This window comes from Drosophila suzukii, chromosome 2L (assembly GCF_043229965.1).
Source record: "Drosophila suzukii chromosome 2L, CBGP_Dsuzu_IsoJpt1.0, whole genome shotgun sequence".
NCBI lineage: Eukaryota > Metazoa > Arthropoda > Insecta > Diptera > Drosophilidae > Drosophila > Drosophila suzukii.
The window spans coordinates 11,058,809-11,076,378 of NC_092080.1; the positions used below are offsets into that span (position 1 = coordinate 11,058,809).

The 17,570-nt window shown below is 39.7% G+C and overlaps 3 protein-coding genes across 4 annotated transcripts in view; 2 read left to right on the forward strand and 1 right to left on the reverse strand.

Moving 5' to 3' along the window:
- The first annotated feature begins 178 nt into the window (after window positions 1–178).
- On the forward strand, window positions 179–2,970 carry barr (non-SMC condensin I complex subunit H). The gene is made up of 3 exons (XM_017090552.4): window positions 179–733; window positions 793–2,337; window positions 2,403–2,970. The coding sequence occupies exons 1-3, from the start codon at window positions 422–424 to the stop codon at window positions 2,745–2,747; spliced, it is 2,202 nt and encodes a 733-aa protein (XP_016946041.3). The 5' UTR covers window positions 179–421; the 3' UTR covers window positions 2,748–2,970.
- Window positions 2,971–3,156: 186 nt separating this feature from the next.
- Window positions 3,157–5,704, forward strand: LOC108008902 (condensin complex subunit 2-like). Its single transcript, XM_017072811.4, has 3 exons — window positions 3,157–3,623; window positions 3,683–5,206; window positions 5,275–5,704. The coding sequence occupies exons 1-3, from the start codon at window positions 3,312–3,314 to the stop codon at window positions 5,617–5,619; spliced, it is 2,181 nt and encodes a 726-aa protein (XP_016928300.4). The 5' UTR covers window positions 3,157–3,311; the 3' UTR covers window positions 5,620–5,704.
- A 2,237-nt stretch (window positions 5,705–7,941) lies between these two features.
- The window catches only part of sNPF (short neuropeptide F precursor), a 32,596-nt gene continuing 22,967 nt past the window's right edge, over window positions 7,942–17,570 (reverse strand). The window contains exons 2-5 of one of the 2 annotated variants that reach the window (XM_017067563.4): window positions 10,088–10,232; window positions 9,567–10,030; window positions 8,913–9,140; window positions 7,942–8,845 (exon numbers count right to left, since the gene is read on the reverse strand). In XM_017067563.4, coding sequence (XP_016923052.3) covers window positions 8,801–8,845; window positions 8,913–9,140; window positions 9,567–10,030; window positions 10,088–10,196 — 846 coding nt within the window. In that variant the 5' untranslated portion in view covers window positions 10,197–10,232 and the 3' untranslated portion in view covers window positions 7,942–8,800. Of the gene's footprint in view, window positions 8,849–8,912; window positions 9,141–9,566; window positions 10,031–10,087; window positions 10,233–17,570 lie in introns of both variants that reach the window. The other variant, XM_017067556.4, reaches the window with a different exon arrangement.

A 17,570-nucleotide genomic window follows, 5' to 3' on the forward strand; every position in this document is an offset into this window, starting at 1 on the left:
TTAAAGAAAAAATTTAATTTTTAATTTAAGTTGCTTTTATAGCAAGGCATTACCTATTTCGGAACAATTAATTTCTTTGAGAGATACTCTAGCTATTAGTCTAGCTCTTTTCCTAGCTAACGCGCCATACCTTTAATGTTTTTTAGCACTGGAAATAACAGTCGTTTTGCAGCCCTAAATTGCGGCGTCGTTTGAAAGAAACTGTAAACTAGTACTAATACCAGCGCAAAATAAGAAATAGGCGAAATACGATCAACAAACAATTTGAAATTGTTACATTTTGAACACAGCAGTCAGTTGGAGGGTAACCAGTAAAGTTTTGTGTTGGCCAAGGTTGCCCAGAAGCACGCGCGTCCGTCAATCTCAATTTCCCTTGGCTGAGAGTCCCTGAACTTCCTGATCTTCCCACATTTCCGGAACCATGACCCTGCCCCACTTGGAGACTCCGATCCGTCGATCCGCGGTGGGCAGTTACCACGAAGGTGTGTCCCGGATGCTGACCCCGCTGAACGACGATGAAGCGGAAAGGCGGGAAGCACGTCGCCGCACACTTCTCCAGCAGCAACAGCGAAAAAGCACTCTGGAGTCCATCGAGGACAACGAGACGATCAGGAACTGCCTGGAGATCTACAATGGCAACAAGCTGAGCAAGGACAATGCCTGGAATCTTACTCTTATCGACTCGCTGGCCAATCTGCTGGAACACCATCATAAGCGGATGAGCAACTTCAAGGTGAGTTTACTCCACCAAGACTGCCCAAACCTAACTCCCATTCTTCGCTTTTCTCTTAGATGGCGGGCTCCTCACTGGAGGCCTCTTCCAAGGTTTATGGTCTGCGGGTGGACTCCATCTACCTGGATGCCATGCGCATCTCAGCCGGCCTGAGTGCCCGCACTCTTACGGATAAGCAACTGAACGCTGCCGAGGATGATGATGGACCTCAAGCCGATCAAGCGGCCGGTGAGGGGCAAGATCCAGCAGAACAAGCTCAAGAAAAAGCAGCTGCCAAGCCCAAAAGGCAGAAGAAGCCCATGTCCACCGTGACCAAGAACAAGGACACACTCAATAGCCGCCTAGATACGGCTCCCTTGCAGGATCCCGTCTTTGGCAAACTAAACTCCACAGTGGGCTCCATTAATGCCTCAAATCGCCTAATGCACAACATTCTGCCCAGCTTGGACTCTGAGTTGCGCTTGCGCACCACGTACAGTTTTTGGAACAGCGAAGAGTCCAACGAGGAGGTCCAGGATCACACTACTCTTAACGCAGACATGGAACAGTGGCCGGCTGAATCGCTGATGGGCACCACCTTCATGCGGAAACTGCTTCCCCATGCTGAAAGATCAAATTTACGTCCGCTGCACACTGGCTACATCATCACAAGTGCTCCTAATCCCAAAGCTTCCAACGACAAGCCCGCAGAGCCCATGCAGGATGAAGATCAGCATGATGAGGGGCTGGATAATGCCGACGATATGTGTGTAAACGAGATTTCCATGGCCTTCGACATCAACGCTGAGTGTGAACCCATGCCCGACTTGGATGGACCTCCTCTGGTACTAGAAGTGGACCACAATGAGCTGGACGAGCTCACCACCGAGGAGCAAATGGTGCTTAAAAATTGTCGTCGGTTGCGCAAGCAGACGGAGTTTTTAGAAGATTTGCGACCAGTAGACGGAAAGTCCAAGCTGGAGTATTCCTACAGGCCGATGGAACAGATCTCCCAATTCTGGGCTGGACCCTCACACTGGAAGTTCAAGCGTACTCGGCCGCGCACCACATTTTCTCAGACCAATGGTCCGGCGGATACCCAGCCCATTCGCAGTCAAAGGCCCAAGAAGTCGCATTTGACCGCCAACCGAAGAGCGAAGGCTGTAGCTTACGGCAATGTGACAGAGAACTTCTTCCAGCAGCTGGACACTACCATAAGGCAGCGTCGGGTGAATTTCCAAAAGAAATGGGACCCACGAAAATTAATATTGCCGACAAAGTTTAACTTGGACCCGGACCTCTTCTTTAAATACGATTCGGCACCGAGCATAAAGTTGTCGAAGCGCGTGGGAGAGCCTGAATCGGATGAGGGTGGAGATCTAGGTATCGATATGGATGCTGACATGCATCACGATGATGATAACGACCAGGATCTATTTAATAATGAACATTTCACCGATGCTGTCCCCGCCAACGTTAGCGTTATTGCGGCCATTGCCGCCGAGCAAGCGTCCGATGGTAAAATGGATGTGGATGCGGGCGAGATGGGTCTCACCCAGATGAATGCCACCTGCAATAACACAGTCTTCGAGATTGGCACAGAGTTCGAAGGTGCTCCGTCGCAGGTGAGCATACGAACTATGAAAATGCTTAAATTGGTGCCCTATTTATGTAATATATTTTATTTTAGGTTACCAAAGTGATCGTTCCATTCGCGAAGCGAGCTAAGGTGATAGACATGAAAAATTTGAAAAAGTCGTGCAATTCCCTGATTCAAAAACAACTACTGAACGCTGTCCCGGAGGAGACGATACCCTCGCATCCAAAAAAGAAGAATGAACATTATTCAAAGGGTGTTGCAAGTTTCCAGGAGGTGTACCAAAAACTGCCCAACCTTCTGACCACAAAAATGGCAGATTCCTTGTCGCCGTCGGTGGCCTTCTACGCAGTTCTGCATTTGGCCAACGATTTGAAATTGCGCCTTATTCCCCAACAAGATTTGGAGGACTTCCAAATCCGTCAAGTCTTGGATTAAACTCTTAAATTCTTAAACTAATTTAATTGTAGTTGCCCTTAGCGATGTTAAATTTCCTTTTGTTTTTTGTATCCTTTAATCTCATAACCTTATGTCCCACTCAGAACTCATATCAGTATTCCCAAAGAATTACCCTCACCCCAGTCGAATCGGAATTTAATTATAGTCGAAGCAAGATTAACATTTTATAAATTATTTAATAAACAATAAGACACATACATTACCTTTTAATGCTTTATCTTTCATAATTGGCACAATTTTTCTTCGGGTATATTCGAGTTTCTTTAATAATTTTCCTCGATTTGGCGTCATAAAATTTGTTGTTTAAATATGTCAATTAAAAAATTGTATCTCAGTTTGATTTATTACAAATTTGGATAGGAAATGGAAAAAATAATAGAAATTATAAAATGTACAATCGACAACGGAGCAACATGGATTAATAGTGTCAGTTAAGTAAGACGACAGCTGGCAGTAAACGTAAAACTGTTTCTAGAAGCACGCGCGTTTGTCAATCTTGATATTTCTTTTCTGAGTTTTTCATTTTTCTGATTTAACGGAGGAATGACTTCCCCACGCTTTGAGACTCCGCTCCAACGATCAGCGGCGGGAATTTACCACGGCGGCGTGTCCCGCGTGCTGACCCCGCTGCTTAACAACGAGGTGGAAAGACGGGAAGCACGTCGCCGCACACTTCTCCAGCAGCAACAGCGAAAAAGCACTCTGGAGTCCATCGAGGACAACGAGACGATCAGGAACTGCCTGGAGATCTACAATGGCAACAAGCTGAGCAAGGACAATGCCTGGAATCTCACTCTAATCGACTCGCTGGCCAATCTGCTGGAACACCATCACAAGCGGATGAGCAATTTCAAGGTGAGTTTACTCCACCAAGACTGTCCAAACCTAACTCACATTCTTCGCATCTCTCTAAGATGGCGGGCTCCTCACTGGAGGCCTCCTCCAAGGTTTATGGTCTGCGGGTGGACTCCATCTACCTGGATGCCATGCGCATCTCAGCCGGCCTAAGTGCGCGCACTCTAACAAATAAGCAACTGAAGGCTGCTGAGGATGACGATGGACCCCAAGCCGATCAAGCCGCTGGTGAGGGGCAAGATTCAGCAGAACAAGCTCAAGAAAAAGCAGCTGCCAAGCCCAAAAGGCAGAAGAAGCCCATGTCCACCGTGACCAAGAATAAGGACACGCTCAATAGTCGCCTAGATACGGCTCCCTTACAGGATCCCGTGTTTGGCAAACTCAACTCTACAGTGGGCTCCATTAATGCCTCAAATCGCCTAATGCACAACATTCTGCCCAGTTTGGACTCAGAGCTGCGCTTGCGCACCACCTACAGTTTCTGGGACAGCAAAGAGTCCAACGAGGAGGTCCAGGATCACACTACTCTTAATGCAGACATGGAACAGTGGCCGGCTGAATCGCTGATGGGCACCACCTTCATGCGGAAACTCCTTCCCCATGCTGAAAGATCAAATTTGCGTCCGCTGCACACTGCCTACAACATCACAAGTGCTCCTAATCCCAAAGTTTCCAACGACAAGGCCGCAGAGCCCATGCAGGATGAAGATAAGCATGGTGAGGGGCTGGATAATGCCGACGATATGTGTGTAAACGAGATTTCCATGGCCTTCGACATCAACGCCGAGTGTGAGCCCATGCCCGACTTGGATGGACCTCCTCCTCTGGTGATGGAAGTGGACCACAATGAGCTGGACGAGCTCACCACTGAGGAGCAAATGGTGCTTAATAATTGTCGTCAGCTGCAAAAGCAGACGGAGTTTCTCAAGGATTTGCGACCAGTTGACGGAAACTCCAAGCTGGAGTACTGCTACAGGCCGATGGAGAAGATTTCCCAGTTTTGGGCCGGACCCTCACATTGGAAGTTCAAGCGCGCCAGCAAAGATCCGCAGGATAACCAGACTGTTCGCACGGAACGACCCAAGTTTTCGTCTAATCAAAACGTCAACCGTAGAGCCAAGACAGTGACTTATGACAATGTGACTGAGGGCGCCTTCGAACAGCAGGATTCTACCGATTCTACCAAAAAGCAGCGCCGGGTGAACTTTAAAAAGTGGGACCACAGAAAACTAAAATTGCCTACACACTTCAATTTGGACCCGGACCTTTTCTTTAAATACGATTCAGCACCCAGCATAAAATTGTCGAAGCGCTTCGGAGAGCCTGATTCGGATGAGGGTGGAGATCTTGGGATCGATATGGATGCTGACATGCATCACAGTGCTGATAACGACCAGGATCTATTCAATAACGAAATTTTTACTGATGCTGTCCCCGCCGACGTGAGCATTATTGAGGCGATGGCCAACGAAGGATCCAACGGCATGTTGGGTGCGAACGATATGAGTCTAACCAAGATGAATGCTACCTGTGATAACTCAGTCATGGAAATTGGCACTGAGTTTGAGGGTGCTCCGCTGCAGGTTAGTTATCCAAACCATTTAACCTCTGAAACTTGTGCCCTGACTTAACTAAAATATTTAATTCTTAGGTTACCAAAGTAAACATACCATTCGCAAAGAAAGCCAAGGTGATCGACATGAAAAATCTAAAAGAGTCCTGCAACTCCCTGATCCAGGAACAACTTCTTAACGATGTCCCTGAGGAGACGATACCCTCGCATCCAAGGAAAAAGAATGAACAATATGCGAAAGGTGTAGCAAGTTTCCAGGAGGTGTACGAAAAACTGCCCAACCAACTGACCCCCAAAATGGCGGATTCGTTGTCCCCGGCGGTTGCTTTCTATTCGGTTCTGCATTTGGCCAACGATTCAAAGCTGCGCCTTATTCCACAAGAAGACTTGAAGGACTTTAAAATCCGTAAAATCTTGGACTAAATACTTTGAATAATTTTTTAATTTATCTATTTCTGTTAAATTTATATTGTTAATTTATAAAATAAGAACCTTGACTCATTTAAAAGGTCCAATCAAAGCACATACCCGTGATCGTTTTTCAATGCAAATACATCAAGGAAGTTAGCATTATATTTAACGTTTAAGGTATATAAATAACGTCTAAATATGTGGTGAATACAAAGTTCTGTATTCAGATGAATGAATCAAAACTTTCGCATTAGTTTTGGATGTTTATGTTGTGATGGCGGCTCAGACAGAAAGTAAGAAGTAGATTGTTTTTTGCTTCTGTTGCTCTTTCATTTACATACGAATATCAGTGTACACTGAGAGAAATTAATAGTTCTTAAATAAAATAAAACGAAAATAGTAATTTTATTTTAAAAACAAGCGATTGTTTCCCTCGTACTGAAGAATTCGCGTTTAATTTTACTGCAATCGTACTTATCCTTTGTAATCGATCACAATATATTTACATCTTGTTAACAGTGTAAAATGAGGCGAAATGGGAATGTAAATCGCAAGGCGTTTTCCTGACGTTTTTAGTTGCAAGTGGTTTTTGTCGCCCCTGAAGAGGATTTTCCTTTGCACTTGTGTATGTGGGACACATGTGTGTCTGTTGGCTGCGGGTGTGTTTGTGTTTGTTGGAAAAGTTCGTTGTTTACAGAGCGCTTTTAGGCGCCGCTTGCTTGTGTGTGTAATTGCATATTATTTGCATAAATATTTGCCAAGTACTAAGTAACGTAGGGCGTCATACAGATTACACTCTGTACATATGGAAGACTAGAACAACAACATCAGCGACATAGATCATTTGAAAGCGTTCCACAAAAGTTTGACTTTACCAATTTACACAGTAATCAAAGTTTTCAAGTCAAATGTTGGATTCAACCTTCCATCATTTTCTGTATTTTAAAAATTTGGTTGTTAAATTTAAAATCAAAAACTCTGATGCTTCCAAAATGTTTGATTGTCATTTAAAAAATACAACAGCTCTACAATTTTTAAACATTTTTTGATCTTTTCTTAATAACACGTTTTTCGCTGAAATTATATTGTAATTAGAAAATATATGTGTATTTTAAAAGTACTTAACTGTTTTGCGAATGGTTTCCTAGTAAAAGTTTCCGTTGTTAGCCAATTTTCCGAAAATAACACATTTTTAATTTTACTTTGCTCACTGAAATAATGTTGTTAAATAATTTGAGAGCATGCATTTTAAAAATGTTGACTTTTATGGCGGAATTTAAACATATTAGGCTAACCCGTTTACCACCCACAAAAATGGTATCCTCGTAAAGTGCATTTTCGTGTTGAATTTTCAATGCTGCATGCAATTAACCGAAATAATATGTTTCATGTAGGGAGTATAACAATTTCAGGCAACACACATTTCGGTACATTAGGAGTTGAAAAGTTAATTATCAAAGCCAACATCAACAAAGTGTGGAGACCAGGTGGAAAAGGGCGGTTCGAGGATGTGGTGATGGGGTTAATGGCAATGACTGTCATCACACAACAGGTGGGACCCCAAATGTCCTTGCCTCCTGCGGATTGTTTGTCTTTGGCCATGATATTTCTCCTGCCCATTCCCAGCTGCCATTCTCATCTGACTTTCTGTTTCTTGTTTGGTTTCGGTTTAATTTTCTAACATTTGTTGCTTAATCCCATAATGGGCAACAGTTTCCAGACACGGATGCGGTGGGCTCCCAAGTTGATAATTGTTGGCAGTTTTAGTGGATCGGTGAGTTTTATGCAGAAAAACCTATCGAAAAAGTTGTATGCAGAGATTTGAAAAGTTTAAACATGAATGCAAATGATGGTCGGTAAAATGAGTGGGATAATGTAGGAAAACATAATTATAAAAATAAATTAAAATTCTTTTAGGAGTAGCGTATTACGATATTCAGTTATATATACTCCCACCAAAATTAATAATAAACAATTTTCTAAGTTTTTACTCCATCTGAGTTATTTATTTGTAGCATAGATCGAGTAAAATATGTTTGCTTTTAAGTATTCCTGCTCTTTTATTTACATTCATGATGTTACATTCATTAAAAGGTATATATGCGGATATACTGATATATACGCGGGAAAAGATTTTGCACAATTTTCACCGAGAAATGGCATTCAGCTGGATATGGATGTTACCACAAAGTGTAATTTCATTATCATATTTTAGTTTGGTAAACAATAATTTCAATGATGGTGTAAATTAAATATACAAAAGTGTTCTAACGACATTCAGCTTTATGCTTGTTTGTTTTGTAATTGATTTCTCCTTTTATTAAAATACATCGATAAAATTTCAATAGACAATGTTCATCGTATATTTATATATATATATATATAGTCGTATAATATAATAGTTGATATACATTTATTTATAACTTGTAGCACACAAAATATAACAAGTGTTACAGTAATACAGCTTTCGGGGGCCTCTATGTTTTTCAAACACTTCCATCGTAACATTAAATCGAAATTCGCTTACAAGTTTAGAAACGAAGAAGTTCTTTCATTAATAGAATATTTTTTTTTAGCTTTTTAGCGTTAGTATAACAAATTGCGCTAATTTTTAAAAGTTTTCATAATATTTTTATATACATTGAGTCTAAAAGTTTTTGGGGCAATCAAATAAAAAGTTCTTTAATTGAGCATATTAGGAATAAGGAGGCTGTACTATTTCGATGGGTTGTTGGATTTACATACATAAATTTTAAAAAATAATACAAAATATAAAACATTTTGAAGAACTTTATAAAAAAAAACGCAACTATAAATTATTGAAAATGGTACACTTGTAAACTAACTCTAAGTCGAAATGGTTGTTTTACCTTGTTTTACCTGCGCATTAAAGTTAAAGTTTACGGAAAACGTATATTTTTTAAGTTTTAGTTTATTTTAAAAGTGGCTCAAACCCAAGATTTACACATAAATGGTTAATAATTTTTATTAGATATATGTTTTATAGTATGTATTTCATAGCCCTTGCCTCCTTGCGATCTCAAAATGCTTTCAAAAACTTTGTCTGACCTTGGGTTTTATATGTTTTCTGTATCTTATTTGGCTTTGGATATTGACCGTGTAGCTTTCTTCCGATATCTTTTAATTGTTGCCATTCTCCTGCAGTTCCTTCACATGGCTGTTTTTCAATAATTTAGTTCTGTGTCTTGGGTGGGACCGATGAAGTTTCCCCAGGAGTCTGCTACATTTTCAGAAAAACGTTTGGAATCAGGGAAATTCATTTTTTATATAATTTTAAAACCCACCTTTTGCTCAGAGGGAGCCTTTCCAGTGCTTCGTCCCCATCTCAAACGCATTGGTTTACGGATCTCTCGCTGGAACTCGGATGCATCATTATTCAGGTCCGCATCGGTATCTTCATCGTTGGCATAACTGGCCACATTTTCTGGAGATTCGTACTGCTGCAAGGCCATAAGCATCCGGCGCATTTTCTCCGAGTTCAACACCGAGTTGTACCATTGCGAGCGTTCCATCTTGAAAATAAAAATGAGTAATGATTTCATATTGATCAAAAAAATTCTAGCAATAAAATTTGCAACAACTCATCTTTAATCTTCTTTTAAGGATGAGGGACAGAACTCCGTTTGAATAATATTATCATATAAAATATCACTAAAACTAAAGTTATTACAAATAATTGACGTTTTTAAATCACTTATAGAGGTGACTAAAAATATTTTCCAATATATTTTAAGTCCACAATCCTAAAAACAAGTTAATTTTTTTAAGATTCACTTTTGGATACCTTGTTATAAAATTGATTTCTTTTGCAATTTGTTTCCTTTTTAAGACGTATTTAAAAAAATATCATAAAATTCATAAAAAAGAGACTTTTAACTTGCTATTCTAAAAAAAATCTTTAAAAATAGCCTACCTATAATGAAATTAATGACAATTACCTGTTCGTTATCAGCATTGTTTGTGTCAAACTGAGGAACACTTCGTCCCCAGCGAAGACGCTGTGGCTTCCGCACCACCCGCTCGTAGAGACCATCGTAGTCGGCACTGAGATCGGAGTCCCCCTCGGAACCCAACTGCTGCTGCTGTTGCTGTTGCTGGCTATTGAGGGTAAGTTCCCGCTCCAGAAGGTCATCGTAGGCGGTCCGTCGCATCTGGGGCAAATTGGGATCCCGCCTGCCAAATCGCAGGCGCAGGGAGGGCGACCTTATGGGCTTCTGGTTGACATCGCCGAACCAACGCTTCTCCACAATATTGTTCAGCATGTCCGGATCACTGCGTCCAAACCGGAGACGCAACGAGGGCGAACGCTGGGCCTTGCGTTCCACCTGATGATTGGGGAAGACCACGGGTCCGGCGTATTCGCGTTGCAGCAGATTATCATATAGATTGCTCAGGGGAGTGCCTATAAAAGAGTCTTTAGAGGATTGCTTCTCGGAGGGCGACTGCAAGGGATGGTCACCTTGAACTGGGGACACCTCCGCCTGGGTGGCATGCTGCATCTGGAGAGTCACCAAGCAGATGAGGGCCAGGGCACAGCCTTGACTCAGTTGTCGCTTCAAGTGAAACATTTCTACTTATCGCTCTTGCCTTCCGTTGATGAGAAACTGTAAGGAAGAAGAACCAGGATGAGAGGACCAGGATGAGGATGAGAAATTACAAAAATATGTAATATAAAGGATATGCAGCTGTCATCATAATTACAATTCTACACAAATAAATACGATGGTACAATTTCCTTTTTCTGATGAAGTTTAAAAATGTAGAACAGCAAAATAATACCTATCAAGGGTAAAACCGTTTCCCAAAAAAAATAAAGACAGAAAGACCATGGTAAACTTTTAAAATGCTTTTAGCATTAATTTAACAAAACTTCAGGGTTAAACGCAAAAAAATTAGAATACATTGCGTTATATATTGGTTTTTTCAGAAGGATCATAAATTTAAACGTTTTGACAGCAGCGAATTTTTCTTAAGTTTTAATTTCTGCCACAATTTTTTTTTACCCATTGTTTTTTTTATGTATGGACTTAGTCTTAAATGGGAAATCAAAGTTCATTCCGAACTACTGTATTTCAGATCAAAACCCTTTTTAAATTTCTGTTCCCTTATACAAAGAAGGTTTGGCAAACACTGAAATTGAAAGCGGCGTTACTTACATTTTTCTAGTAAAATATGTATTTTGTCCACTGCACAGCAATTTATGAACGAAAATTATTCATGACTGCACTTGAATGGGGTCGCATATTCGAAGTTTTTCAATGCATTTCTTTTTTCGTGAATTGTTAAAGGTTAGATATAAAAAAACCCAACAGCTGCGCCAATGCCACCATTAGTTGCCACCGTTTTTATAGAAATGTATATATTTTTCCAAATGATGTCATGGGTTAATGGCTTGCCTAATGGCCGATGGTGTGGGATTTTCCATTATTAAATATTTAAAAAAAAAATCAATAGCGCAGAAATATTTTCTTTGGCCTCAACATAGACGTGAGCTAGACAATGCAAAGGACCCTCATGCATTTCATATCAACTGTAAGGCCTTCCGTTCATTGTAATTCGTTTCAGGCGTCATATGTTCATTTTACAGCAAAGAGAGTAAGACCAGGAAAGTGGCAATTGAATTATTTATAAGAAGAAACACAGCACAGCCATGGGTTAAAGTGGGACGGACGAGCTGCAATTGGAGGGTTGAGTCTTGATGAATTCAGTCAGGATGCTGATAGATGGCTTACCTTAAGGGCAGTACACCAAAGGCAAAAGAAAGAAATTCTTAGAGCGAAGTCCTTATGCCGAGAAGTGTCTAAACAATGGGTCTTAAATGAGTATGCAATATTATGCACAGCAGTCTCTCCACAGGAAGTGACACTTTCCCCCAAAAGGGGTTGAAATTTCCACTTTTGTTTTAGCTTTTTTCCCTGTCGTTGCAGGCGGAAGTTGAAAGTTAAGCCTTTGCAACAGCATCGGCAAAAAGAAGGATTGCTTGGGGCGTTAAGTGCTGGCGAAATATTTTGTTAGGAGCTGACTGCGGATGGCTGGCGATGCAACATCTCGTATACGTGATAGACTGCGTATACGTGATGTCAGGAAGGCGAACCGGAAATTGAATTGTAGTTAAGCAAGGGGCACGTTTCACAAAATACCGCCACCATGATGGCTAATAAGTAGATCACGAGACTGCTTTTAAAAAAGCATCATAAATATTTATTTGAAGTCAGAAAAGAGCGGATTTTAAGCACTTAAAATTGACTTTAACAGATAATTAAGAGAAACTATTTAAGAATCATTTAATAATGGTAATACGTACTATGTTATAATAATAAAATCGGATACGTTTATGGTATTGAATAACCATGCTGACTAAAACCCGCATTTCTATACTACATACGTATTTATATTCTCCACCTTGGATTTTTTCTAATTTAAGATGTACTCCTTAAAATCTATTGAATCCCACTTAATCGTCTATATATACCATCTTATTTTTTATGATTTACCATTCGCCCAGCTCACAGCCATCCATCTTTTCTGATGTCTGTCCAAGCCTTAATCGAATTGACTTTCGCTCCCCCTTTTCTGCCTTTCTCTCGTTTCGGCCAATGATATCTCGGAAATGTCCGCCGGAGAATGATTTGTTGGGCGGAAGAGTGTTGGCCAATTGCCCAGCGGAGTCCGACCACTCGGTATGGAAATTCGGTATCTGTCTGTGTTTGCAAGTGGGTGTTTGGCCGATGAAATGTGCTCCTAGACTGCGCGACATTTGGGACGTTTGTCAAAATTGAATGTGATTTATCATCGTTCTCTGGGGATGCCTTCTTGTTGGCTTTTGACGAATGACGAATGAGTTGTGCGATATCTCCTAGATAATGATGCTATTTACGTCCGAATATGCCGTTTGTTAGTGGGAATGGTAGGCAGATCACAGTTTAGCAGGCTTTAAAAAACCAATGTGTCACCCAATAAATGGTACATGACAGGACGAATATTTTTGGGCTCTTAAATTGGTTGGAGTAATACGCTTGATTGACACATAATAAGCAATCCCATTAACACATTGTTGAGCATCGAGGGTCTGATAAGTGCCAAATGGAGAAGGTTATCCAAAAACACACTCCACATCAAACAAAAAATTTTTCGGAGAATTTAAAAATATCATAAAAAATACTGAAGCGATATATTATAAATAATATACTAATAATAATAATATAAACAACTTTTAATTAAACATTTTTAATTCGAGCAGAATTTTAATTAGTCATGTAATATTAACTAAACACTAAATATTATAAGTAGTATATAAGCATGGTCGCATGTAGATCAAATCGAATTGCAACCATGTTAAGATCTTCAAATATTTTACTGGTGGTGTACTAAATATCAGTCTACTATTTCAACCTTTTCTATGTTGGGAAGTGTGATTTTTTTCCCCAACATCTTCTTAACCGAAGCGTGAAAAACACATTGACGACGTTTAAATAGCCTTTAGGGCATAGCTTAACTAATACATTTAACGCCCCCAAAACACAGACTTTCGCTCAGGCATACCCATACCAAAAATTCTTACCCAAAACCCTCCTACCCAACAAACACACACATGCACAACAGGTTGTTTTTTGCTCATGTCGAGACTTTGACGAGGCTCTTTTTCCCTCTTATTTGTGTGACACACCAATTTTATTTGCCTTTTATTTAACAATTTTTATTTCGCTGTGCGAAAAAGGTCATCTGTGGCTGGTCAGTCGGTCCCGAACGCACCACCACCCCCTTTAGGCTTTAACTATCGCCCTTTCTGCCCCCAAAAAAAAAGGTTACTGTGCCTGGGCTATCTAGCTGGCTTTATGGGACCCCATCTCTTGGAAAGGGCATTAAAACGTTTTGACAAACACATTAGATGCCTTCGTCCTGGCCTGGTGTCCTTCTCCTAGGACCCTTTTTCCCAGGACCTCCTTGGGTTGTAATCTTTTGTGTTTTATCAACATATTTGATGAGACTTTGCTGCCGTTGTTGCTGGCTGACATTTTGTGGTTTTTGTGCTGCCTACTTTGTGGCTTTTGGGCGTTAATCATGCACCCTGTGCTGGTCCAGCCGTGTGCTTAGTTTTTTGTGCCCAAAAATGTTTATAACTAATGAAATTAAATTGGATGGCATTTAGCGGATACCTTGGGCGTTTCGCATTAATATACAATAAAATGTATACAATTTTAAGAAAAATAATCTATATTAAAATTTCTGCAATGTTTGGTGTAAATATTATAAGTTCTTTTTAAAAAACCACATAGTTTTTCTAAAAATACCTCTTTAAGCAAAAAATTGTTTGTACCAAGGGAATGTGCATTTTTTCATTTAGTCCACACAGGCATTAATTAAACTCAGCAGGTCGCAGCTGCTGCATTCGAATGCGATACATGGAAACACCTCCCACGTCCTGGTCTATATCTGCATTCCTTTGAGAACAGCCGTGGGATTGTGTAGGCGCCAAGTTGACTGTTCCGAACCGAAAATAAACAACACCGACAAAGTCATGTTGATTAAATTTTTTGCCACATTTTCTTGCTCCTCCGAAGTTGGTTTTTGCTGCTATAATAATAAATACATTGGTACAGTTTGAAGGAATGGGTCAAATTTATATATAGTGATTGTCCAAAAGTGGGTAAAAAGACCAAAACTTGTATAATGAAGGTCAAAGTTGTGATAAACTTAGGTGCGTCCTCTGGGGTAAACAATTTGCCGGGCATTATCGCATTTTGTCAGGAGAATTAACTTATTTGTTATGTGTCTGCAAGGCAAATTATGAATATGTTTGCCTCGTGTTTTATTTGATTTCTTTGGAGAAGAAATAACTTGTTTAGAAAATCGATATTTCTACAGTAAGAGTGAGTACGTGATAAAGTTGATAAGCAATATACAAATACTACTTTAATTTTCAAAGGAACTTTGCTTTAAAAAAGTTCACTAAATCAAGAACAATAAAACTCTTTACCAAATAGACCAGCAAGCCCAGTAAAATTGACCAATTTAATAGTTTTATGGTCGCAACACATTGTCAATGAAATAGCAACTCTCCCAACAACCAAGCACACAAAACTTACCATCTTATGGTTGTTTTACTAATTAATTACTATAAAGTAGTAACCTAAGCCACAATAAAATACACGTCACTATTTTTAATAATTTTTTGCTGAATTTATATGCGTAAATATTAATAGTACTTGAACAAATACTAAAAACAATTACAGCAAAATTGATCTACATCCACTTTTGAAATTTCTCCTCTCAGACTGATAGACTGACCTCTTCAGTCTGCAAACAGGACTTGGAAATTCCATCACCCCTCAGGATGTTGGTAATTTGGCCAAACTTTGTTCAACACGGCCAGACACTCAAAGCTGCGACCTTGGCGACTACAGTGCGGCTACGTGATGCCGGAAGCAGGAAATGAGTGTAATTTTCGGTTTGTTGTTTAGCATAGAAATGGCAGAAGCCGATTGTTGTCTTGGCATCTTCTGTTTATGTTTTCCACTTGGCCCAAATCGTTTTGTTGCTCCAGGGGAGGTGCGATTTTTTTTCTAATTTGCCTTTTCCCTCACTTGTATGTTACACCTGCAGTTAGGCCTTAAAGTACAATGGCCTTAAAAAACTGACTTTAAAGAATTTGCAAAGCTTTTGCATTGATTGATTGGCTGCCGTCTGCTGTCTCGGTGGTTTTGTGAGCTGAAAGAATTCGGGTCAGGACCCCGGATATTACAAAGGAATTCGAACAAGGCAGGGTGACAAAAAAAAAAAAAAGTACAAAGTGCCGGTCCCAATGGGGCTTAACTTTGGTGTCGGGAGTTCACATTTATTGGTGGTAAAAAAGAGGGTCGCTGGATTATACCCACAATTTGTTTGTTCATTTTTTTTGCTTGGGTCAGGCATCAACAACAATATATCTTCGGGTAAGCAAATCAAATAAGAAAGTTGTATTGAAGTTTAGTTTTTTTTCATGTATCGACTGGAAGGTTACCCCCAAATGATTAATACTTATTAAATATTTCGATCTTACATAATAACAATTACTGAACTAGTATTTTTTATCAATTTTAAGTTAGGTAACAAACTTTCTATTCTTAAGACACCTTTACATCCTAAATACCTCTCTCAAAAAAGTGCAATCCCCTCTTAAACCTCGAGTGAAATCAGTTTCCAAAGAACCTTTTTGGTCCATCCATTTGTAATCATTTACATAAGCAGCTTTATCAGCTTTAAGTGCAAGCCCAAAAAGGAAAATTCAGACAAATTTGCCAGTATTTGTACTTGATGATGCGTTTAACTTGTAGGTCTTTTGATTTAAAATGTTTTGCATAATCTCGAAGCGAGTAACAACTGGCCCCGTGTCAAGTCAAGGATTTAAGCCTTACAGCCTGGACTAAACCAAAGGAGACTGAGGGACAAATGGTGATTAGGGACCTTTGACCAAAAATTAATAGCCATGTCCGAAGTGAAAGTCGACAGACCACATGGGTCATCAATTTCTGCATGTTGGGCCGTAAGAAAAAACCTAAAACACAACCAAAAACTCAAATTACAAATAACAATAAATAAGCACTTAAGCTCAAATATAAAGTCCTGCGAAAGAACAAAACCGAAAAGAGGGAAAAAGCAGCGACAGCAGGCACACAACCCATATCCAATATAAATTCATCAATATCCACTTCAAAATGTCTGCCCCCAAAATGCCCCACAAATTTATATGCCCACGGAGGCGTGGAGCAGGCATATGAAAAATCTAACAAAATATATTACACATATAGATTCATTTTTCCCCTGCTGCTTTTGAGAGTCAAAAAATGTCTAAGATTACACAGCAATTGATGTCTTTTTTGCGGGCCTTTGTCTAATAACTTTTCGAAGCGGAAAACGTTTTAAAGCTTAAAGGAAAAATAAATCTAAGTGTGGGCGTTTGGATTAAATCAGTTTAACATACCGCTTCTCATGTTTTTGTCATTATCAAAGCGTACAAATTGTAAACTTATTGCCCCTCAACCCACATAATCTTTAGTTGATAATATCTCTAGACGGAAACTTTTTGGCAGTAAGCATAAGTTGCGGAAAAGAAACTTTGGTTTTTTACCGGGCTTACTTTGTTCTATTTTTGGCGAAAATCTGTCGAGCTTCTTAAAAAGGTTTTACTACTGAGTTGGCGTTATTAAAGGTTACAAAGTTTTACCAAACTTTCTTCATTCCGCATATTGTATGGTATTTAAATGTGTAAACGATTTTACAATTACTTCATATATTATTTCCGAATTGCATTCTCATTTTTATTTTTACTCAAATATTAAATATTAAACTATTAATTTCAAGAAATGGCAAACTCACTTTCTGCGATTCTTGTTCGAGAATTAATTTTTTATAATTTAAACAAGACCAGGAAAATAAGATAAGGTTTAAAGAAACCTAAATAAAATGTTTCGTTATTTAATTAGTTTTCTGTCTAGTCAGAAATGTGTTTTTGCAGACATAATAAAGTTTCCACTTGAAGATTTATAAAGATTTAATAATGGATCTTAACTCTCCCAGCCATCCATCATAATCTGAGTTAAGTTGCTATTTAGTCCAGAGTTTCCACTGCAGCCAGGTGAGCTGATTGACCCAAGGCTATGGGTCCACCACAAAGTGCAGCCAATGTGCCAATAATGGCAATGAAATGTGCCCCCCGAGGGGAAATGGGAATCCCACTTCAAGTCTGGCCGCCTTGCCAAGGCTCAGTCATTTGGCTTCGTGGCACGCAGCAACTCAGAAGGACGGACGATATTGCCTGATGATGGCCATAACGGCATTGATGGTTTTATTTATAAACACACGACTTATTGGTCTGTCTACGCCGCAGACGAATAAAAACAAGAAAGTAGTTTCGAGGTAAAAACTATCTTGGGAATGGAAGCTACAAAGAACGCGTGGGAAAA

Bases quoted from the DNA above. Each gene is read 5' to 3' on its own strand.
- barr (XM_017090552.4), top strand. From the start codon at position 422: ATGACCCTGCCCCACTTGGAGACTCCGATCCGTCGATCCGCGGTGGGC. The intron at 734-792 runs GTGAGTTTACTC...CTTTTCTCTTAG, and splicing joins AGCGGATGAGCAACTTCAAG to ATGGCGGGCTCCTCACTGGA. The intron at 2,338-2,402 runs GTGAGCATACGA...ATTTTATTTTAG, and splicing joins TCGAAGGTGCTCCGTCGCAG to GTTACCAAAGTGATCGTTCC.
- LOC108008902 (XM_017072811.4), top strand. From the start codon at position 3,312: ATGACTTCCCCACGCTTTGAGACTCCGCTCCAACGATCAGCGGCGGGA. The intron at 3,624-3,682 runs GTGAGTTTACTC...CATCTCTCTAAG, and splicing joins AGCGGATGAGCAATTTCAAG to ATGGCGGGCTCCTCACTGGA. The intron at 5,207-5,274 runs GTTAGTTATCCA...TTTAATTCTTAG, and splicing joins TTGAGGGTGCTCCGCTGCAG to GTTACCAAAGTAAACATACC.